Source organism: Gallus gallus, chromosome 21 (genome assembly GCF_016699485.2).
Source record: "Gallus gallus isolate bGalGal1 chromosome 21, bGalGal1.mat.broiler.GRCg7b, whole genome shotgun sequence".
Classification (NCBI taxonomy): Eukaryota; Metazoa; Chordata; class Aves; order Galliformes; family Phasianidae; genus Gallus; species Gallus gallus.
The window spans coordinates 1,109,488-1,133,699 of NC_052552.1; the positions used below are offsets into that span (position 1 = coordinate 1,109,488).

General features: G+C 48.5%; 1 protein-coding gene across 4 annotated transcripts in view; it reads right to left on the reverse strand.

Annotated features, from left to right (window-relative positions):
* PRDM16 (PR/SET domain 16) overlaps nt 1–24,212 on the reverse strand; it is a 398,575-nt gene that overhangs the window by 80,040 nt on the left and 294,323 nt on the right. For all 4 annotated transcript variants that reach the window (XM_025142614.3, XM_004947378.5, XM_040651288.2 and 1 more), the window contains one exon: nt 8,144–8,194. In XM_025142614.3, the coding sequence (XP_024998382.1) occupies nt 8,144–8,194 (51 nt within the window). The remainder of the gene's footprint in view (nt 1–8,143; nt 8,195–24,212) is intronic.

Sequence of the window (24,212 nt, forward strand, 5' to 3'; positions counted from 1 at the left end):
CGTGATAAAACGGGTCAACGCGGCAGAGAAAGGAATCGCCCCATCAGTATTTAGGAAGGAGAAATACATATGCCATAAGCTGTCTATTTCAAAGGTATGTATGTACAAAAGGCATGATAAGTGGGTGCTGAATAGTTAGGAGTGGCAATTATCAGTTACACGTATCATTATGGTCTCTCAACTTCTCAATAGTGCAGAGCTCCTAATACCATGTTTACTGGATCAGGTAAAAGGGGACTCTTAATGCTGTGCAAATATGACTTACCAAAGGACTTTGCTTTCTCACCTATTCTTGCGCTTTTCAAATCAACATTATTAATTGGCTGGCTTATCAGTAAGTGCTGTCTGGCAGCTAAAGGATGTTTCCACCCATTGCAATGATACATAGAAACTCAGCAATGTCAGCCTCAAGGACAAAGAACTTCCACGTTGAAACAAACAAAAAAAGATGTTGATACTTTAAGCCTTCCCAACAGCACTGCAAACCGTTTCAGCCCGAATTTGCCACCCCTAATTGCACCTGTTGTTCCATATTCTATCATCCCTGCTTTCCCTCCTCATTATATTAATTTAGAAGCTTGGCTTGCAGTTACAAAGGCTCGATAGGATCTTAGGAGGGCACTTCCAGCCCTTCCAACCAACTTCACCTCACCCGAGCACCAAATCCACTCAAACACAGAAAGAAAAGCTGACCAATAAGGAACGCCCAAAACAAAGAGCACCAAACTCACCACACACCGTCAAAGAAGAGCAAAAACAAGTCCAAAGTTGAAGGGAGAGCATTCACTGCCCATAGCTGGAGCGAGCTGTGCATTGCCCAGTGCATTGCCTCAGCAGCTGGGCCCGTGAATTGGGATGCTCAGCATTCCCCCCAAACCCCTCTGCCTTTGTCTTAAGGAAATGGTTATTCATTTAATAGACCCTGAAAGGAGAAATCAAACAAATATTTGCTGTGCTGTGTTAGCACGGGGAGGGGGAGCGCGGGGTAAGCCCATAAATGCAGGTGAGCTGCTTTATGTGAGCGCAAACCCAGCAGGGGAAGAAGGGCTGCTAACAAAGCTAGCCCTGGCTGTGCAAACACCCGGGAGGGGATAATATTGGTATTATCTATTTCTGCTCGGAATAAATCACTGCATATGGAGTCACTTGTAACATTTGCTGCTCACTTCCTAGCTGACCTCCAGTGCACCCCAGCCCTGGGTGCTGACATCCACGCTCCTGGTTCTGGAATGGTCCACTTAGACCTACTAAAAGGAAAGCCTTTGCTATTTCGTCCTATGAAACCCCAGCAGAAAGAAAACACCCATCCCATCCCATCCCTGGTGCTGTCCAGGTGTTTCCATTTAGCAGCACACCTCTAATAGCCCTCCCACCTGACAGATCTTCTCTTTAATAGCTGCAGAAAGTGATTAACACAACGCTGCAGGCACCTCAGGATCACAGATTACAGTAATAGAACCACCTGGCTTCTGCAGGGCATGCAACCCATGTCATAAATCCTGATCCCAAATTTCACTCCGCAGAAGAGACCTGTCCTGCTCGGTGTAATCTATGCTCACAGCACTGATGTGTAACCCTGGCATGGAGTGAATAACAGCAGCAACACCCGTGCACTCCTGGTGCTGCAGCTGTAGCTTGAACAGAGCGTGCTGCTGCAGTGCAATTCCTGCACCAACACCTTGTGCACACCCTGCATAAAAGTCTCATGCAATTCCTGCACCAGCTGCTTGCACAATTCCTGCCCCAATACCACGTGCAATTCCTGCCCCAATACCACGTGCAATTCCTGCACCAGCAGCTCACACAATTCCCGCACAAACATCTCGTGCAGCTCCAGCACAACCCCTATGTGCAGAGCAGCAGCAGCACGGCAGAGCTGGGGCTTTCCCCCCGCATCCAGCACACAGCTCTGAAATCCCAGAGGCCATCATTCCAAAATTTGTGATGTTTTGTCTACTCTGGTGATTTAAGGTTTGTCAGAAAATGTCAGAAAGGCCATGAGGCCAAGGGCTTCCTGATGACTGAGGATTTTCTTTCACATGACCTTCCTGAGGTTGATTTTGGGCTCCAGACAGTGCTGCCTTCAGCTCTGACAGGGGCCGGCTGGCAGCAGATTCATGGAGCTCTCTGGGGCATTCTGGCATTTCGGAGCAGAGCTGTAATGCCTCCTAATCATCCCAAATATTACTGCCCCGGTAATCGCCTTACAGGGGCACATCAATGCCCGCCTTTCATTTGGCATTCATTTCATTAGCAAAACAGGAGTGTGTGCTCGATGGTATGCAAACAATTAAACACATAGCTTGATTTAAATGAATTAAAATGTACGTGGAGCAGTGACATTTCCTATGGGTTATTGCAGGCGTTTTCAAAGGGGGAATCACAGAGCTCTATCTGTACAGCAGTGGGTTTGGGACTGGATGATATTTAGGGTCCCTTCTAACCTGAGCCATTCAGCGGCTCTATATACACAGATAAGCAGTCTGAAAGAAGTGTTAAACCATCGGTGTGTGCCTGGGAATGTGTGCACACAGAAAAACAGCAGAGTTTGCTCACATGGACACGTGGGCTCTGCACTGCTGCGGAGCTCTTTGCACCACCACACGTGTGCAGGGAATTGAGGGTGGGGGTTCTGCCAGTGCCCACAACAGGGCAATGGCACAGCAGCGAGCTAATGAGTTAGTTGTGCCCTAATTAGGGAGGCTGCACCAGAACCCTGACGATTCCCCACATTCCTGCTGGCGTGAGTGCTGCCCTCCTGCAGAGGAACAACACATGAAGCCACGAAACACCGCCGGGTGTGTGCTGGAGGTGGGTTGGGAAAGGCAAGGTGACCTCTGGGAGCTGCGTGTGCTGCAGCTACAGGGACACCTCTGGCTTAAAGGGATGCTCTGTTCAGCAGAGATGCACATCACCCAGATCAGCTGCAGGCAGCTCACTGGGATGGGGTGCATGGGGCTGCAGCTCACTCGGATGCTCCAGAGGCCGGGAGAGCAAACCTGACCCCCCAGCATCCCCAACCCCACCCGATTTTTGGGCACAGCCCCCAGACTCCTTTACGGACCCCTCTTTCCTACACACCCCCCTCAGCCCAAACGACTGTACTGCAGGAATTAAACATGCGACCCTATTCCTGCCGAATCATTTATCCATCGGTTTCTTCGCCGACTTTCCCCTGCCCTCCTCACACCTTTTTTCACTTTACATGCTTCGTTTCAGCAAAATCAAGGATGCAAACTTCTTAGAAGTACTTAGTTTCCATGGAAACCTAAGCTGACCGCAACATTATTGTTCTCAAGAGGGAACTGACTTTACTATATGTTCATTCACTGAATTAATGGACTCCTGGTTCTTTTATTAGCAGCTCGCTGACAATGGAAAGAGAGAAATGTTATAAAAAAGACTCTCAGACACTGTCCACTCTTTTGTCCTGGGCTTACTGGAATGACGCAAACCTATTCAGGGAAAGATTATAAAAATCAACTCAAAGCTGCCTCTGTTTGTGGCGGCTAAACATGCCCTTATTTCATAGAGATACAGCGCACAGAACAGCAGCTCGGGGCTCGTGGGGAGATGGCAGCTGCAGCCACGCTACGGCAGCACGGGATGCTTGCAGGGAACAGCTCCAGCCCCGGCAGCCAGGAAAGGCAACGCTCCCTGGTCCTGTGCTGAGTTAAGTGCACAGAGCAAATGCTATTTTCAACATTCCCGGCGCTATTTTCCAAATTCCCAATGCCATTTTCAAAATTCCCAATGCTATTTTCAAAATTTTCAGTGCTATTTTCAAAATTTCCGACGTTATTTTCAAAATTCCCAGTGCCGTTTCCAAAGCAGTGGTTCTTGGTAAGCGTGAGGGCTGTTCTGGGTGCAGTTCTTCAGCATTTTGGATTCGATTCTTTCATGTTTTAGGTTCAACCCTTTGGCGTGCAAAATTGAAAGATGCAGAAATAGTGAACTTTAGATTTTACATCAGCTCCACTAACGGCCTTAGACCACCTTTTGTTATACACAGTGAGTAAATAACACAGAGTAAGTGGTAAATAGACACAGATATGCACAGTTTCGTGCAAAGTGCTGCAAATGCAGGACCTTTAGCAGCTCCAGCAGCAATCTGGAGGCCAACGTCTGTGTGTGATTCTGTGACAGGCTGCGCTGAGCCCCGGGGCGCTTGGCCCGCTCGTAATTGCTGCACAAAAGACAGTGAACAGTTCCCTTGCTCTTCTCTAACTACCTTCCTGACTGCTTATTGAAGTCTGATTTCTGACTCCTCTGGGTCATCATTCATCAGCCCTACGGATCCCGGCGGGACGGCCGAGCAGACCCCTCCATATCCCCGGCTGCCAGAGGCCATTTCTGACGGCTGTGATATAGAAAATGTCTTCACAGCAACCCGGTGGGACGAGTGATGGTTATAATACCCAAATAATCATTTTGCAAATTATCATAATTATCAATCAATCATCCTGTGTGAACAATGTGTTCCTGCAGTATCAGATGGTTCCTGTGACCTGTAGCACTCTGTGTACAATAATAAACCCGGCGAGATTTATGGACCTCTCCTCCTCGTTTCTGCAGTAACAAAACAGGGGTGGGTTTTTTTAACTTTTGGTTTAGGAATAAAAGCTCCATCCCCCCCATCCAGGTTTGCTTCTCCACGCTTTCTAGGAGGTCAACATTTCTAATCTCACACCGTTCCTAACAGCCATGTTATTTTTAAGGCAAACCTCTGCGATTTGGGAAAAGCAGCGAAGGTACCGAATGAATTACTTTCACTTTATAATGTCAGCAGCATTCTGTTACCCACTTGGAGTGTTTTGCAATGTAAGTATGAAGTCAGCCAAAGGGAAGAAATGGGTTTTGTCATCACTTTGTGCTCCTTGTTTTTGCCACAATGCCCGATTGAATCCCACCCTTTTGAAGCCGATAGCATCTCCCGCTCCCCCGCCATACGTTCCTGTTAATGGATAAATTCAAGCTCTCGAGAAAGTCAAAGAATAAATTTAAAGCCTTTTGCCAAATGCCTATCCTATTGGATTTTGATAAGACGGCTATTGAGCTTTAATAATGTCTTCTATCCTTTTTCAGCTGGCCCTTAACATGTCTCTTTATTTGTCCCTAAAGCCTCTTCAGCGATGCCTTTTTATTACAAGTCTCTCAGCTTGCTCTCGAGGGAGACAGGGTCGACAAGAGTGATAGATAGATAACTCTATAGATTATCTCCCACAGATGTTTTCTCTCCAGTAGCCCCTCGGGCTATTCCCTTTAAGTAAACAGAAACTAAATGGAGAGCTGCAGGAGGAGAAGTCCCCGCGTCCCCATCACAGCAGCCGGGGAGGGGGCACCGGCGCACCCCAACCCAAACCCACAGCTGGGAACAGCAAAATGCACCCAAAGCTGAGCCCGATAATGAGGCTGAGTCTTTCCTCTCCCCCCTCCTCAAAGCAACAATGAGGCAGAGGGGGACAGCCCTGTGCTCCAACACCCTGAAGGCAGCGGAGGCGTGTAGGAAAATTCAGTCACAGAACGTGTGAGCTGCTCTCTGAGCAAAATAAACAGCCTGCAGGAGGATGGCTTGGAAGAAGGAGTTTGGGGAGCAGGGACAGTGTGCCCGCAGGTACACGGTGTGTGTGGGTGCTCCTCTCACTGAGCACAGCTCCCTGCAGCACTGCTGACACTGCCGGGTACTTACAAACACCGGGCCAGGAGCTAAGGCAGAGTTGTGCAAGTCGACCCAGTATCAGCAAGCAAAGCAGGTAAAGGAAAAGCTGGCCAGGAATGCACCATGCTTTATTATATGGCACAGCACACTGCAGGTACGGACAAATGATCCTGCACAGAGGTCCTTAATATTGTTAGAAATCTTAATTCCAGTGAGACAAACAACAAGCACCACTGTAGGACTGTGCTGTTAGCTGTGCTGGCACAAACAGCACTAACACCAACTGGAAAACACTGGAAATGGTGAGTTTTGTTTTGCTCCCAGGCCCAAAGGCCTGCTTTACTGTGCAATACAGCATTTTTCTCCCCCTAACCTTTGCTACGCCCCATTCTCAGCCCACAAACAGCAGTCAGCCCAGTGAGCGCTGGGATCACAGCCCCATCTTAGCTCCAGCTCCATCTCCTGCTCTGCACCCACTGCTCTGTGCTGTCTGCATCCCCTTCCCACCACCCACCTCCCTCCGAGGGGGCAGGAATAAACGGAGCTCACACATCAGCTACTGTGCCTTCAGCAGGGATGTGGCAACTGAATGGTTCAGGGACGCTGGGAAGGGAAATCTCCTCCCAAAAGGTTTTGTGCCACCAGAGCAAAATGCCACATAGCCAACAGTGCTACCAAACCGTTCTGAGATACCCCCACAACGGTACAGAGTGGTTTCTTGTTCTTTGTTTTCCATTTTTCTCCCTGACTGCAAAGCTGTCCAGCAGTAGTCTTGTCACAAGCCATAAAGTTTAGACTTGAACTCTTTACCTTACCGCTTTGACCTTTTTTACCCCAGCTGTAAAGCCCTACTGCCCATCCTTCAATAAATTTATCACCTCATAAACTCCCACCAGAGCTTCTCTACACCGCATTTAGAGACAGCAATGGAGGGGCAATGCTCCCCCCGTGTCAAATATCATAATTGGCCAGCTTCATACCTGCTGCCCAGGAAAGTAGTTAAGGACATGGTGTTGTTCAAGACCTGTAGGTTTTGCAATGTTCTTCTTTGGAATAACATAATGGAGCTTAAACACAGAAACACGTATCCAAGACATACAGCTGCCAGTTCAATGTTTCCTTCTACCCCCGTCCCATACAAAGCCTGCTCACTTTGGGGTAATGGAGATTCAGCAAAGAAGGGACGCACCATTCATTAGTGGTATTGTAATTAAGGACTGAGAAAGAACGGCCAAACAGTCTGGGCCATGGAGAATTCCCTCCATGGCTGCGATGAGTGCATGGTGATAATAAGAACCTGCCACCTTGTCACCATGTCTGTCCAGACAAAAGGATCCCACAGAGGCACAGACAAACACCCAGTGAGTTATGGGGAGGAACAAGGTAAAAAGTTCAGCGGCGTTGCAATGGGGCTGCCGGGAGGTCATGGCGTGGTCACAGGACATTGCATGGCGAGAGCCCGAGCCCCCAAAATAAGAGCTTGTTTGTCTCAAACCAGCGGGAACAGAACGGCCCAACAACGGCCGTGGGTCTCAGTATCTGCTCCCAAACTTTGGAGATACTGACAGGTATTGCATTGCACTGTGCTGTGTTTCCTTTTAACCTTCAGTATTGAAGATGGCCTAAAAGGGCGAACGGAAAAGGCAGTTGTTGCAGGCTCCCATTTAGCACACCTCCCGCTTCAAAAAACCCATATCTTATGAACACGACTGTGAATACCCAATGTAAGGCCATCACATCTGAAAGGAGTTACAGTCAATTCCATATTTCAGCAAGGACACGTCGCCTCCATGGGCACCCAACGGCCATAAACAAACACAACCCCCAACAAGCAGTGCCCCACCGATGGCCATGGAGGGAATCACCCCCACGTTCCTGGGAACAACCCGAAGCCAAATGGAGGGCTGGCTACTGAAACGTGGGGAGCTGAGCTGCCTCGCAGCCGCTGCGCAGAGATTTATACAGCTGGGCCATATTTGGAACACATTTTTCTCTGGTCACTATTACAGTTTAAGCATCACAACGTGATGAAAAGCACTGGTAATACATCATACTCGTTAAATGTTATCCTTTCATATATCTGCTCCTATTCCCTGGGCCTTTCCGTAAGCCACATTTACATGGTGAAGTGACCTCTAAAAATTTAGCACTTCTAACAAAGGACCAACATTTTCTTTTACTGGAAAAGAGGTAAATGAGGTTTTAAGATTTGGACTCGTAGCTGTTCATGTTGTAGCTGAATCAAGAAACACTTCACACCACTATTTTCCTTTTCATAAATGCTGGAATCACAAAAAGACAGAAGAATGTGCCAATAGAACCACAAGATGTAATCCAAAGGAGCAAGAGCAAACACTGGAAAAGTTTTAGGACAATTATTGCAATGCATGGCCTGGTTCAAAATCAAGAGCAGAAGAAGAGAAACTGGGTGTATTTCAAAGCCAGACAGTAATACAAGTTGCATAAAATTGAGCCATATCCTACCTTTTTGATGCTGCCCTCCTGGGAGGTCACCTCGGGATCAGTCAGTATTTGCTGTGAGAAAACAAAAAACAAAATGGATAAAGGTTAAGTTGGATTGCAGCAAAGATTGTCATAAAATAATACGGATTATTATTATTACAATCATTATGATGACATAAGGGCCGCAGCTCTCAGGTGCACACCCACTGCAGTTGGTGGCTGAGAGGTTGGCCGTGTCCAGGTGGGATGGACTGAACTGATAGACTTCAGAAATGTTGGCAAACGCCTCCAAGCTCAGCTGTAATAACAGCACCGTGTTTTAAACAGTGGGAATCCTGAAGCATTTTGTGCTTTACAACAGCTCTAATAGATACTGTAATTGTGGTTTGGAAAGCAGCTGAGAGCAAACAGGACCAAGAGCTGAATGGCAGAGCAATAAAATTCCACGTGCTCGTGCACTTGTGTGTGCAGTGCACAGGTTGGAATACCTCCATGGGACAGTGAATGACACCCAATGAGGAGTGCATGTCACTGCACTGCGGGAAGTGCTGGTGGCCATGGAACACCCCCAGCCCCTGCTCTGGGAGCTGGTGGCCATTGGGAGCCCTTTGAGAGCCATGGCAGAGCCCTGCCCACAGCTGGCCGTGCTGAAGGACCCACAGCCACTGGGAGCTGCCCTCAGACCAAGACACCTCACTGTAATTATTATACACAAAACACCTTTAAACACAATTGGTTAATTACGTGCATTCAGAGTGCATAATCCGGCCGTTCAACATGCCCATAAATGTGGATGGGAAAAAAAAAACACACTGAAATGAAGTGCAAATTGGGCTGTGGTGTAGTCCTGTATAAACAGGCTTAAGAGTCAGGAATTCCTGAGTCTGAATCTAAATGCCAACACAAGCTTCCTTTTGTTGGTTTGGATAGATCTGTGCTCATGGGGCAAGTTATGGCTCTCAAAGCAAATTGTTTTTTTCCCCTTCAATTCAGAGCAGATCTCAAATTTTGAAATTCCCAGAGAATAAAAAATTCAGCAAAAAGTGCTTTGGACACATTCAGAAATTGCACTTCTGCAGCACAGCATCGCACTGCACACCTAAATGCTCCCTGGGGATGTGCCCAGAAGCAGCTGGCAGGATGGGCACCTTGGGGCAGGGATGCTGCCCAACCATCACCGGGTTCCAACAGCCCTCAGAAGCCCTCCTGGGTGGTTCGGGAGGAAAGTTCAAGCTCCTGGTTCTGCATTCCCAGTTTGGAATGAGAAGTGTTTGAAAACAGAGGCTGCAGGGAGAGCTCTGCAGCAGCAGAACCTGGGGCACACAGCAGGACGGAGCGCTACCTCCTAATTAAACGAGAGAGAAAGTACCAGATGTGATGTTTATTAATAAGAATAACAAAAGATACTTTGAAAATCTACTCATTGGGTAATTTTAGCTCAGGCTGGACTTCATCTCATCTGAATGCCATAATCCCAAATAGAGTGCTTGACGTGTACAGTGGGCTGCAGCCTTGCAGTTGACACAGATGTTCTGAAACGTACTCCGAATTTACACCGTACCCTTTTTCTACCCATTGATAGGTTGATGTTAGCCAGAATCAAGGCAATGTGTCACTGCTATGCCTTGGGAACCCAATGAAGGTGCAGCAGCAATGCTTCCCTGTGTTCATCTCCTGGGCTCTGCACACTGCTGGCAGTGGGATCCTGCCTGAGCTACACGAGTGAGGGATGTGCTATAATTTTTGCAAAGCCTCCCGAATGTATACTAAACATGTCAAGTAACACCATGTGATTCTTTTTGAAAAACAGTTTACAAGCTGGCATTCTCCAGCTGCAGTTAACCCTAATTTGATTACATTACCGAGACAGATCACAATGAGCTTATGTAAATAGTAACGTTATCCATTCATTCCGTGAGCTCAGATAAACTGTCATTTAAAAATAAAAAGAACTTGAATAGGCATGGCCTGATGTATTCAGCACAGCCTACCCCTGCTCTGCCACTGAGATTTGGGGTGTTTTTGCAGTATTTCCACATTTGTACCAAGCTGGAAATGCAAGAGGAAGCCCAATGGCAGCGCAAAGCTGGCATGTGGATAACAGCACTTCTTTTACTAATTGGCCCTTCGCTGTCATCTGATCCTTTAGTGGGATGCGTTGGCTCATTCAGCTCTAACACACCCATCCTGTGCAGCATCGTGCCCAACTGTCTGGCCTTAGCAAGCACCTCGCTAACGTTCTCTTGGCGCCCAAGGGCAGTTTTACAAACCTAAATAAGGCAACAGAGAAAAGCTGCAATGTGTGATGTGTTGTTTGCTGCCACTATTCGCCTCAGACACACAAAGCACTGCTGGTTGTACCACCAAATCCTGCAGCGAGGAGCTGACCTGCTCTGCACCAACGGCTCTGCCGAGTGCAGATGCACAAGCAGAAAAGGGTTGTTTATTTATTAACAATTTTCATAACAATCCATTTGCCAATTTCAAAGTGAAAGCTGATCTGTGCAAAACACATCGCTGTCACAACAGCTGCTGCTTTCCCAGCTCCTCCAAGAAGTCTGGCATTACCTACAAAGGCCCTCCCCAGCATACAACCGGGTCATCAAAGCCTTGCTGCTCCTCCCTGGCACCTGCTGTTATCAGCTTCTTTAGATACGTCAGCAACCGAAGGCATTCATCACCCTGGATAGCACAGATCTTCCAAATGGCACCATGGGACCAACACAAAATCTGCTCAGCCGCGTATACCAATTTTTAGGCAATCTTTAAACAAAAATAAGCAACGGAACAGTAAATTCTGCAAGCTCTGAATTCTGTAGAAGAAAGATATCAACTTGAAAGGCTCACAAAGTGAGTGCCAAGGGCTGAGCTGCCTGAAGTCGTCTGGAAAATCAGGCAAAACTCTCAGCCTTCTGCCCCAACAGACTGCAGAGCCACTCCATCCAATGCTTTGGAATAATTCAGAGTCTGATGTATTGTCACCACAGCTATCGGGTCCTGAAATACCCAACCCTGGATTGCCAGGAAGCAGATCTCATAGAATCACAGAATCACCAAGGTTGGAAAAGACCCACAGGATCACCCAGTCCAACCATCCACCCATCACCAATGGCTCTCACTACAACATGTCCCTCAACACAACGTCCAAACGTTCCTTGAACACCTCTGGGGTCGGTGACTCCACCACCTCCCTGGGCAGCCATTTCCATTAGTTCCTTCCCATCCCAGGAAGCACATGGCCATTATTTGCTTACTGCCCTTTGGTTCCCAGCTGGGAGCTGCCCCATCACTGCATTAACAGTGATAGAATGAGCCTGGCCATACGGAGCAAGGAGGATGAGCAAGGATTTCTGTGAGCTGCCCAGCTTTGCATTCAGGTGCTGCAGCACAAATCCATTCCAGCACTTCCAATCTTTTCTTCTTTTGCCATATTTTAAAAACACGGAGACTTTAGAGCACTTTCTGGCCAAAAAATTGACAAAGTCTCGTATTTTCCATAGTAAATAAACTGGTGAAGCACTATTCACTTGAGGAAATTTTCAATATCCTGTCTTGGGAATTTGCAGCGAATGTGCCTGGAATTAAGAGGAAAGGGAGGAAAGCTCCGCTCGGAGAGGAAGAATTTCCTTTCCTGGCTGGTGAGCAAGGAGGATGAACAGCACAGCCCTGCCTGGCACGCAGCGAGCCACGGGCTGAAAGGAGGATGAAGAATAAACCAGGCATTCAGTGCTAAGGGCAACCCCAGCACAATTGGGAACACTGTGGAGCAGCCAAACTGTGGTTTGCGGACCAGTAGCAGTCTGCAGAGCCCTGGTATGCGCCGCGCAGACCATTTTATAAGCATTTATTTTTCAGCCTGAACAAAAAGGTGGTCTTGCACGGCACAGAAAGCGTTCAGTACTAACAGTGATCAGTGGTCCAAAATTTCTGGTGATCGGGCGCAGTGAGCACCTCTGCACTTGCTTGTGCTGTGTGGGGCTGTGCAAAGGAACTGCTTTGTTTGCTGACCTCCAGGAGAACAAACCGCAGTGCACAGAGGTGAATCGTTACGGGTTATTCCAAAGGGTGTTCAGGGGAACGGGGCATCCTGAGCTGCACTTCAGACAGGAATCGGCTTCTGGGCGTTCCCGAAGGAGCAGGGCAGTGCCGGGGGAGTTAATGGTGGAAAGAGTGAGTGCCAAACATTAAGGATATGCTCAAGAACAACGTCTGCAAGAAAGAAAAGCAGCATGCAATTTACATGCATGGTATCGCAACGCTTTAGACATAACTCCTCCATGACTTCGCCATCAAGTTCAACTGCAAATACCAGGAAGTTAAACAGAATCTAATGGAGAGCGTTTGTAATAACTTCAATAAGCTGAGGACTTGAGACTTTCAGCCAAGACAAATAAGAGAGGGTACTGATTAGTAAATGTCACCATTTCTCCTGCCAAGCACTCAGGGGCTGGTGATAGGAGAGCATTACATATAATCTCGCAGTCTTTAGGGGCTGTTTGATTTTATATGGCATTCTTATCAGGTTCTAAAAGTCCAGTGTTAATGAGCATGAGAAATGCACTTGATAGTTTGGTGGTTTTGCTGAAGGAGAATGTATTTCATTCATTACGTGTTCCCTGGATCCAAGCTAGGGATGCATTTCCCATTCAGAGCATGCCACGTCTAAGCCCTGTCTATTCTCCTTCTCCGTTTCAGCAACCAGGCACCACCTTTAATAACCATCTATTTACACTATTTAAATAAAATGGCTTTTATCAGCTCCAGAGAATGAGATCTTTAAGAACTCTGGAGCAGAGAGACACATTTATGTAACAAGCTCGGGCCCACTGCATCTCCTTTAGCAATGCAGAGTGACTCTTGAAAGAAGAATAAGTACCACAGATGGTAAATTATTGGGGAAAAAAACAACATAAACAGCAACAAAACAAGCCTTGCTGTTTGGATTCTGAGTGACCCACGAGGTGAAGGAAATAGCAAACCCAGATAAACGGTGTTTTGAGAACCCCATTGTGTCTCAAGTGTGGTAGTGATGACAGCGCTGGGTACTTGGCCAGTGAGCTGCAGGATGGCCAAAGTCCCACCACAACCAAGCACTGCCTTTGGGGTGCCCTGGGGAGGAATGGTGCAGCTGCTCCTAATCCTGAAGCCTGTGCACCCCAATGAATCCAGGTGCTCCAAGTGGGAGCAGCCTCCACCTGTCCCGTCCCGAGGAGCACAAACCAACTGGTACGGCTTTCAGAATGACCTTAATTATCCACGGCAATTATTTATTTTGTAGATAATTAACAAATCCTACCTCTAATGAGATTTCTCAATGACTGGTCTTTTGTCTGTTATTGCCTACCTCTGCAAACACTTCCCAGAAAAGAAGATTGTAATAGAACACGAGGGAAAAAAAAAAGTGCTCAAATGAATATATCGATTTTCTTCTCAAAATACATTTACAAATATCATCGTGAACTCCTTTTCCTGGAGGGAAATGCCATTATAGAAACAGATTCTGACCAGATGAAAGGGGCACTTCTCTGCATGTACAGCGAGCACAGCCTGTGGACGAGGATGGATGCGCCCAGAGCTGAATGGTGTCTGTATTTTCTCAGTGTGTTCATCTTCCAAACTGGGAACATAACTTGCAGACTGAGAACCCATGAGAGCCTCTGTCATAACTGCAAAACAGTTTACATTTTCACTCTGTCCATAGAGAAAATAGGAGCGAAGGGAAGGTGAGGGTCACCAACTCCGGGTGCTCTCCGCTGCAGAATTACATAACACAATCACTTAAAGGACCTGGAGCCATTCATTATCTGAGCAAAACACCATCTTCAAGAGTGAAATGTAATGTTTTGGTTAACAGATAAAGCGTCGCCGTTTGCAGCCATGTAAGTGGATTGGATGGTTAGCTTTAGTCACATACCATCCATCTCTTTTTTTGTTCTCGACCCTTTTTAGTTATAAAAATGACCTTGATATTGACAGAATAATATAAATGAACTTCCCCCGTACTTCCCATATTGATAACCTGTTTGTTAAGATGATCAGTAATAATCATAAGTAAATAAAGAGAGATCATACATCATCTGGTAATGGCAACACTGACATGCACTTGATCTGACGTATGGGGACCTCTGGGCTTTGGCTGACGAGCTCATACTTCATATTAAATTGCAGCCTTTGTATCCAGGACACACACTGACACGTGCATCCATACAGGGCAGTGCACTTAAATCTCAATATCGAGTCATACCTGTTATGAGCAGGACATCCTACAGAGTGCTCTCAGATGGAAGATGTGTGTTGAAAAGGATTCCACACATACAGCATTGAGGCCCTAGAATAATTTGGCATCTGAACCCCAATCACTTGTCTCCCTTTGGGTGAGGTTCACACAACGAACCGACCTTGGCAGAGTATTGCTGGGGCTGCACTCATTTCCAGTCCTGCTTCCACTTATTGACATCAGTATTGCAGGGAACAGGAAAGTCTCAGCACCAACAGAGGAACCAGGAGAAGATGATGGAATCACAGAACCATAAAGGTTGCAAAAGTCCTCTAAGATCACCGAGTCCAGCCCCACCCCAGCCCACTGACAGCGCCGCATCTCCATGCTGTACACCTCCAGGGACAGTGACTCCTCCACTTCCCTCTTGCAATGCCTGGCCACTCTTTCTAAGAAGAAATGTCTCCTAATACCCAACCTGAACCTCCCATGGCGCATTATATCCCTTCTTAAAGGTGTACCAGGGCAGCAGATTTCCTGCTCCAGCTCTCCAGCTGCAGAGCAGGGCCAGCTGGCTCTGCCCTCTCCCATCGCCATGCTGAGTGGCACAGCCTGCAGGCTTACTTCAACGTAGTGCTTACACAGTTAGGCATTTGAGAAAGAACAGGGAGAAATGACCTCATTCCATTCTCTTCCTTACAGCCTAACGAGACGCTGATAAGAATTATGAATTGTTTTGCCACACTCAATGAGTGTATAACCAATATGTTTTTTTCTCAGGCACATTTTCCTGCCTTGGTTCAAAAACCCAAGTCATGCACCACGCCAATGAGCACCGAATCAGCTACCTGCATGCAAGCCTGCCAAATCACAAGCACAAACATAACATACATACATTCCCTGTATGCAGAACTTGCCAGAAACCCAGCTCAATGAGCTGTGTCCCTATCTAGAGCTTGTCCTCAGCTCCATCAAAATAATGGCCCTCAACGTAACCATAGCAGAGCACCGAAGCTAAATAGCTAAGCTGTGACACGTCAGTTTTTTATCATTAATCACACTCAAAGGAAAATAAAGCCAACATGCAACGTTCCCACCAGCTTCAAAAGCTTTAAGTGGGAAATGCACTGTCTCATTTGGCAGCTCAGATGTGTTTCTCACACTGTGCACAGCTGGAGGAGCGCATCCCTGCCCGGCACCCAATGGCCGGGATGGGCTGTGTCACTCTGATACCCATCAGCAGGACAACCTAATTGTCACCTGAACATGACAAGGTCACAAGCAGTGTGATGCAGCAAGAAAAATGGCCCATTAAAGCCTCGGAAGGCTAGAAGAGAAACATAGGGCTGGTGATGTGAGGCTTGGGTCCTGTTTCTGGTAGCAGAAGACACCAATACCCCATGCAGCTGCCAAGAGAACAGTCAGAACATGGTTACATCGCTCTCATTTAATCTAGCAATGTAGGCCTTTGAAAAGCTGGAGTTAAGAAGAGCCTCACAGGTGATTTGAGCAGGAGGGGAGACCTGCATTGGTGTAGTTACAGGCAGTGCAGTCTGTGTGCCATGTGCTGCTGTTCTGCCACGTGCCCTCAAGTCCCACTGCCATCCCAATGCAGAACGGGTGCTCATCCTGCATCCTCATCTGGAGCAACTCCCTGCAGCAATGCTTTCTGCAGGAAAGAGAACAGCAGGGGACAGAAAAGGCCACTTTGTCCTCCTTTATTGACAAGTGATATTAAGTAAATGATATTCTCCATTAAGAAAAGTTAATACGGAATTATACTGTGGCCGAACTTCAGACATTGGCACAATCCGTTTCTCATTTAAAAAGCACACAATGGTGTTTTATCTGAGTTGATAGGGGGTGCCAGGTGAGTTCCCTTTTAAGAGCTGGAGAAACAATTTCAGAGAGAACTGGATAATATTATGCTTGGAATGATAATATTGTGTTTGGAAAAGGTCAATATTTCATTTAATCAGCCAGACAGAGAGTGGGTGGCAATTTCAATGCATTTTCTTGAGACAGGAATTTAGGGAGTCCAAGAGGAAATCGGTTTCTGTTTTTCCCTTGGGCTGCTGATGGCTTGCACAGGTAGCAGTGCGGGGACTGCTGCTTGGAGCTGCCCTGCAGGGAATGCTGCATGCTTTGCTCTGCACCTCAGCCATGAGCCGATGCATTGCAGGGAGTGATGAGACAGATCCACAAGTGCAAGCTAAACAAGTGCAACCTTCCCACAGCACGACCCATTCCTCTGCCCTGCCCTGCAACCTACCGGTGCCAAAGCAGAATTCGGGGCTGGCTGGGTGGATGGCATCCTCCCACCTACCTGTGTGATGCTCTCTTTTCGATGTTACCCCAAACGCCCAACCTGGGACCCACCTGCCCAGTGCTGGAGCAAATGGGATCTGCCACATCTGGCAGACACCACAACACCCACCCGCCCCAGCAGGACGGCCACTGCCTCCAAGCAGAAGAGGAGTTTTATTCCCTAAGACAGCAGCAAGCCCTCATCGAGAGAGAACATTGATTAAAAGAGCCAACGAGTAACTAGAGAAATGAGCTTATAAATACGGCGAGCACTTCATTTCTCGAGGTCAGAAAACCCGGCCATTATCCGTCCGCTCACATTTGCTTGATTAGACATCTTCTCAGCAAAAGCCCTCGCAGCAACCACTGCACACAGGGCTGTGCCAGAGCACCTCCCCAGCCCTGGCTGTGAGCTGGAGCCGTGGGCACAGCTACTGGGCTGCGCTCAGAACATCCCGAAACCTCCGCAGAAAGCCTTCCTGGGGCCAATCAAAACAGCACAGAGCTTCTAAAAACGCCCCCTGGTAATCTGTAGTCCTTCTGGATTCTAAAAAATTCACCTTTGCTGTCCACAGTAACTCCAGTTGCTCGCTAGCAGAATTAGAATGGATTTTCCATTCGGCGCTCCATGCAGAACACAACACTGCAAAACACCAACACAAAACCCCACACTTTGTTTTCATTACACGCCTTGAAAAAGCACACACAGCCCTCGCTGCTGTTAAACTCTGAGCACAGCACTGGGCAAAGCCTTGCAAGGTGCAGCTCTGCAGCTGATTGCAGTTTCATCTCGTGCCAAAGGGAACACGGAGGTTGGGAGATGGCTCCCTCCATCATCTCACCACTGAGCATTCCTGTTTACGTCTTCCAAACTGCCACCGATAGCTCATAGACAAAGAAATGTCCGACATGAATCCAGATGCTGGAAATGAAAGGTAGTTAAGCCATAGAAGAGGCTTTAATGAAGTAGAGCTTTTTTGTTTAACCTCAACGTAAATAAGCCCTGCTTGGAGTATAGCTCAGAGATCCTATCTCACCATATAATCTGAACGCGCCATCGAGGAAACTGTCGCTGTGTGGGGGTAACATAACAGCAGTTTAACATCCTCATAACGTGGCTCTTGCCTTCCTCAGCACCCCGCAGCTGCTGGGGCTGACGGAGCAGCACAGCTCCCGGTGCTGTCAGCCCACACTGCCGGGTCACCGGGGTCAATTGGTCCTGTTCTGACTTAAGGACAGGGGATGAACCCATTACCACGGGCCCCAGCAATTCCCTCCCGTCTGCCCACGGCACCTGCTGTACCCAGGCAGCACACGAGCAAACCCACTGCTCCCCGTGGGCACACAGCTGCTGGGGGTCACACGGGAGCTCACCTTCAGCCTGGACCCCACGCTCAGCTCCTCGGGGGCTGTTCCACTGCTTTGAGCGTTTGACAGTGGGTTGTGCTGAAGGCTGGGAAATTGCAAAGCGGTATGCAAGCCTTGGAGGGAGTTTGTGGTGTGTCGGATTGCTCAAAGATGTCCCCTCACCACATCCTCCCATCCCAGGCTTCCTTAGCTGTCACCAGCGTTTGCGTTTAAGATGTGTTTTTAAAGCTCAAAAGAAATCGGTAAGGTTTTGTTGCTCTTGTTTAAAAGATGTAGAATCTCTTTTAAAACAATAAATAATGACTTCTGGGATCGGGAGAAGCGATGGAATAAAGCAGAGAACCAAGAAGAGGACACACTGCATTACTCAATCATCCACTTTGCTGCAGCCAACGCTGCCAATTTGCCATAAGTTTCTAAGTCACAATTGTTTGCCCTCCCTCCCTAATTCAGACATTCACTCTGCTGGTTGGATGACAGACACAATTACATGCACCAGCGATACCCGGGCTGACGTTCAGCTGGACCTGCTGTGCTCCCACCTGCCAGCCAACGCAGCTCAGAGCGATGGTTCGGTTCTAAACCATACAAAGAGAGCTTTGCAATAACATACCTGGGCTGTACCGCTTGGTAAAGGCACCAGGAGTCCTCAGAAACAAGCAAACTAACTGAAAAAAAGCCAAAGGTTAGAAAAAAATCTGCTTGGGAGGATGCAGAGTAAGCACACAATTGGTGTTATGTTTTGGGATGACTACTGTCTGTACAACCTGCATATCACATACTCTTCCACTTTCCCCCACTGGGGATGCAAAGGTGAGCACAGACAATAAGATACAGCCAGGGAAGGCACCTGGTTTGCTGCGAGGTGTGGGTGGAAAACAGACGACATTCCATAGGGTGAGCCTTGGCTGGGCAGAACCGCCATCCTCCGTGGCTTAAGAAGAACAAACGCAGTGGTCTCGCGACATTATCTCAAGGGCCATAACCCTGCAACTCTGCTTGTATGCATCTGAGCCATTCATTTCTCACTTTTTGTGCAATCTGGATCAATTATGAATTCGACTGCTTTTTTTTGCAGAATATAAAATCCCGTTCCTTGCATGCTATAATTGCGTTCCATCACAGAACTGGTATTCATCATTGCCCGGCTGTCCCCTGGCCTAAAAGATAAACCATCCATAGGGTAATAAATGTCAAACTATGATTATTGATGCTTTCAATTAAATTGATTATCTATTTGAGGTGCATAGCACGGTGATTTATTGCTGTCTCTTTACGTTGCACTTGGCACAACGGCCTCCCAGAAAGGTGAATATTTTGATTGTTTCCATAGATTTTCTATTGAATCTGACTTTTAAAGGGCCCACCACCACCCCAGTGCTTGGCACCTCATCGAGGCTGGGATCTGCCATCTGCTTTGCTGCCTTCTGCAGAGCGGAGGCAAAGAGTGACAATAGAAAATAAAAACTCATGTTTAAATGCTAATGGAATGGCGGAATGCATCCTTGACTTGCGTTCCTCATCCAATAGCATTTATTATTTACTGACTGTATTAAACAGAAAGCTCTGCTGAGTGCCACACAGCCCAACAGAGAGATGCGATGACCTTCGGTGCATCACTGCCACTGTGTTACTATTAGTGCCAGGTAACAGCAGCGATAAAACTGAAAGGCATTTGCTCACCAATAATCAGCAGTAGCTGCTTTACAAGCAGTGCTTCTGTTGGCTGTGTCATGCTTAAGGTGACACGAGTTCGCCTTTATCTGCCTGTTCCTTGAAGACATGCCCCAAGAGAGGCAGCCTGGAGCTGACTTCCACTGCTGGGTTCGTTGGTTCCAAGGAGCAAACCTGGCTCAGGACGTCCCACCACCTCCCCAGCGAGCAGGGAGTGCCATCAGACCTCTCCCAGTCAGCTTGCTCTGCTATCGAGAAAGCTCTGACAAACATTTCTAGGCAGGTGGACTTAGAGAAAAGGAGTAAGAAACCCCATCACCTCTGTGGGGAAAAAAGAAATTGAGAGCTGATAAGCCAATGACTTCAAGTTTGAAGCAAGGGCAATATTTTCCTCTGTCACTGCCCCCTTGTAGTACTTTGAAGGAACAGGAGAGCTCCACATCACAGCACCCTCCGACTGCACTTCCTGCACTTGCACTGTCCCAACCAGGTTTCCCACCATTCACTATGGGGAGCACCTGAGAACAGGGCTGAAGCACCACTGCTTGCTGAGACACAATGCAAAGATGAGTCTGCCTCAGGGACCTCGAAAATAAGTAAATACGGATAAATGACGAGCAGAGAAAAAGAGAGATTGCTATCCCACTTCTACAGACAAGACGCAGACATGAAATTAGGTGACGTGCCAAAATCACAGCGTCTCCAGCATTCAGAAATTGAGTTTCAAGCTCCTTAGACCTAATCTTAACAATAAGGCTGTCACTCCTCCTCAGATGCAGGCACCTTTGACCCTGCTAAGCTCAGAATTAAACACACATCAATTCAGACTTTGAAGCCTGGCTTATCTCTCAGTAGTGTAACTGTCCTCTTCTCCGCAGCCAGCAGAGCTATCTGAGGGAAAGATAAATGAGCAGGGAAGAAAGAAGAAAAGCAAAGACCGTGCAGCTCGGCAGAACTCTCTGCTCTGCATTTCCTGCAGCGAGAAAGTAAATCATAGGACCACAGGATCGTTAAGGTTGGAAAAGAACACTTAAGATCACCTGGTCCAACCGTTCACCTACCACCAATGCTGCCCACCGAACCACGTCCAAAAGCATTAACTGCTGTCCCTTTGAAATGGAGCAGCCCGTTGGCCAACCATTGGTTGAGCACTGGTGCAGTCTGCCCAGGGAAGGGGCACTCACTGTCCCTGGAGGTGCGCCAGGACTGTCAGATGTGGCACTCAGGGGTATGGTAGTGGGCGTGAGTGATGGCCTGGGGGTTGAACCTGATGGTTTTGGAGGTCTTTTCCAACCTTAACGATTCTAAGGTTCTACAAACTGGTTTGGTCAGGGCCATTGCCACAGAAACAGGCATATGCAGTGCAAGGGTTGTGGCCAGTCCTTGCCATGGAAGGTAAGTAAGAGAAAGTAACACTCATGTCCTTAAGGTGTGCGCAGCTGTAATGATAACAACACCTTGTGGACAACATGAGGGTATTTTTATGGCTTAAAGAACAACCCTGCAGGCGCAGAAGAAAAATAAATGACAAAAAAAGAAGCTGGCAGGCAGCAGCTTCCCTCCCCAACATACATCATGAGCTCCTGGAGGCACGGAAACGAACCCTGCGGGCAGAGCTGAGCAGCTCGGGCAGGCGGTTGGCAGCAAGGAGGGAAGGTGTTTGCCTATGCAAAGTGCCCCGCTCTGCCAGCACCCAGCAGCACTGCCAGCACCCTGCAGCACTGCCAGCACCCAGCAGCACGCAGTGCGTGCCGGGGCCATTGCAGAACACTGTGTCCAGGCTGCTGGCACTGCTCAGCCCGCGCCCCACAAAGTGCCAGCAGCTCCATGCAGTGCTGCTCCTCTGCATTCCTCAGGCAGCGATGCAGGGAGGATAAGAAAGCACTTACTGAGCATTTAGTGCTGCTTCTCCTACCAGATTCTCCTTAAAATCATTTTTCAACTTGTACGGGGAAAGCTCCAAATCAGAAAAGGAAAACTGAAAGGTTGGCAGCGATGGTGACTCGCTGTGTTCAGGCTGTGCCTGGTAGATCTTTCCAGCCAGCCCCAACCAACACCTCCTACACCCTCCTGGATGGCCGAATCCCCCCCTCCTCCTCTTCCCTGTCCTCTCCAAGGGGGCACTCCTGTGTTTGTGCCCTGCGCTGGGATCACTCTGTACAACATAGAAGGGCTGTCCCAGACAGCAGGCACAGACTTGGCCTTCCACCCTGCGAGACAGACCTGGAATCCAAAATAAGTGCTTTTCCTCTCTGCCTTTCTTCACCCCAGCGGAGAGAAGCACTGTTTTGAGATCAGATCCTCCCCAACTGCCCGCTGAGATTCGCATCAATGAAGGCGCTGTGATGTGACTCAGAGGATTAGCATCTTCATTCTTGGAAACAGAACCCAGCGCAGCCCTGCTCTGCAGCCATCGCACCAAGGCAAGGTCTTTTCCTCTCTCTCCCTTTTTATAGGGACACATCGGGGCGTCCCAGCTGTGCTGTGCACGGTGACCAGCAGCCGTGGTGCCGGCGGGGCGGCCCATGGCTCCAGGAGCCATCTGCTCTGTTTAACGCACAGGAAGCGCCAGGCAGGTTCAAGAAGTACACAGGGGATGTAATGGAGCCTCTAATGTGTTTAGGTTTCTCCAGCGGAATCTCGCTTTATCAGAAAACAAAGGTCCTGATGGGATTATCAGCAGAAAGAAACGCAGGAGCCGTCTGGTTGGGAAGGGGCTGAGTTGCACCAAGGTGCAGCGCTTCCTTCCCACCGCAGACTCCTGCTGCAAACTGCCCTGCGCAGAGCTGCGCCCATGCAGGAGCTCAGCACAACTCAGCCGGTCCTTGTCTCGTGCTGATTCCTTACAGGAAGAGAAATGGAGATGTCCCTCTGCTCGCTGATGTCCCTCTGCAAGTGCCGGGGGTATCTCAGTGAAATCAAGTTGCATTTTAGGCTGCTGGTGTGGGAGCACTCTGAGCTCGGTGCTGTGGTGCTCCCGAGCGCTGCGCATCGTGCAGGAAGAAGCATAACAAGAAGCACAACATCAGAGCTGCGGCCTCCCGCATCTCCTCATGTTCAGTGTGGGGCATTCAGCCCTGAATTTATCACTGATGCACGCCATAAAATCCCGCTGACGGCGCCCTGGCGGGGGCGGGCAGGGGCAGCAGCCTGCACCCCATCCCAGCATCAGCCTCATCCCATGCAGCACCGCAGCGCTGTGGGGTTTCACCCCCCGCCCCTCCAGAAGGATCAGAGCTGAGCCCCCCATCGCCATTTACATCGCTCCTCACCCAGCACGGGGCTGAGGGGCTGAGCCCCGGCCCCCCCATCACTCACCTCCCCCACCAGCACCAGCTAAAAAAGGGAAAGAATGAGAAAGTGAGCGCTCTGTAGCTGGCACCGCAGACAATGTGCGTCTTGTGTGAGTAATTTAGCACTATGGCCAGTCAATCTGGTTTCTGGGCCCAATGCCCTGACCCTCTTTAGAGCTGCTCTCTCTCTCCAGCACAGTGTGAAACATTTCCTTTCACAGCACTGACACTTTGCAGATTGAGACGTCAGGCCTGTCCAACTGCAGCAAATTAGCAATTTTTCTTTTACTAATTGGAAATAAAAATGTTTGCTAAGGGAATAATTTGTAGGAATGCAGTGTTAGGTTTCCGGCTTTTTATAAGGATGCTTTAAACTTTATGCATGTGCACTTTTCTTCTGTTTTGATGCCTCGCTGTAAATTTTAATAGCTTGCTCGACTGTTAACTTTACAGTCTTGGCTGTCCAAAGGATTAAATGAAGTTTTTAATTTACCTCCCTCCCCAAGACAGTGAGGTCTTCTCCAAGCACAGCCTGGGGCTGAGGCATGCAGAGCTCCGTGCCATCGGGTGGATGGATGGATGGATGGATGGGTGGGTGGATGGATGGATGGATGGATGGATGGATGGATGGATGGATGGATGGATGGATGGAGCCCCCGGAGCGCAGCTCTGCACAGCTCCCATGAGCGCAGGCTGAGAGATGGGAGCAGCTCTGCTACCTCCCCATTGCTTTCGTAGCTCTGCCTCCCAGCAAATGTGGTGCAAGAGGCACCTCCTGCCTGCTGGAGGGTCTCCTGGCTGCAGCTCAGCATCAGGGCAGCTGCGCCCATTAGATGGGAAATGCTACCACGGCTCTGGGGACAGTGCCTGGAGCTGTAACTGCCCCCAGCAGCAAAAGCAGGCTGGGGACGCCTCAGTCTTGTTCCTAAAAATCCCTCTGCGGCTCAGAAATGCCATGTAATGAGGGCTTCCCCAAATAACAAAACAGTTCCAGAAAGCGGGCTCAAGAAAGAGCCTCCTACAGCCTACAAAAACCTGCTGAAACCCAGAAATTAGAAGGAAATGCCCTTCTGCTGAAATACAATATGTTAGTTTAATATTTCTCTGTAATTCTTAAGGCATGTAATGTCTTCCTGCTAACCACGCTCGGGCAGGAGTACATTAGCTCCTATAACAATGCCAGCACATAAAGAGTTACTGTTCTTTCCCCCCGAACCACCCCCACCCCCCC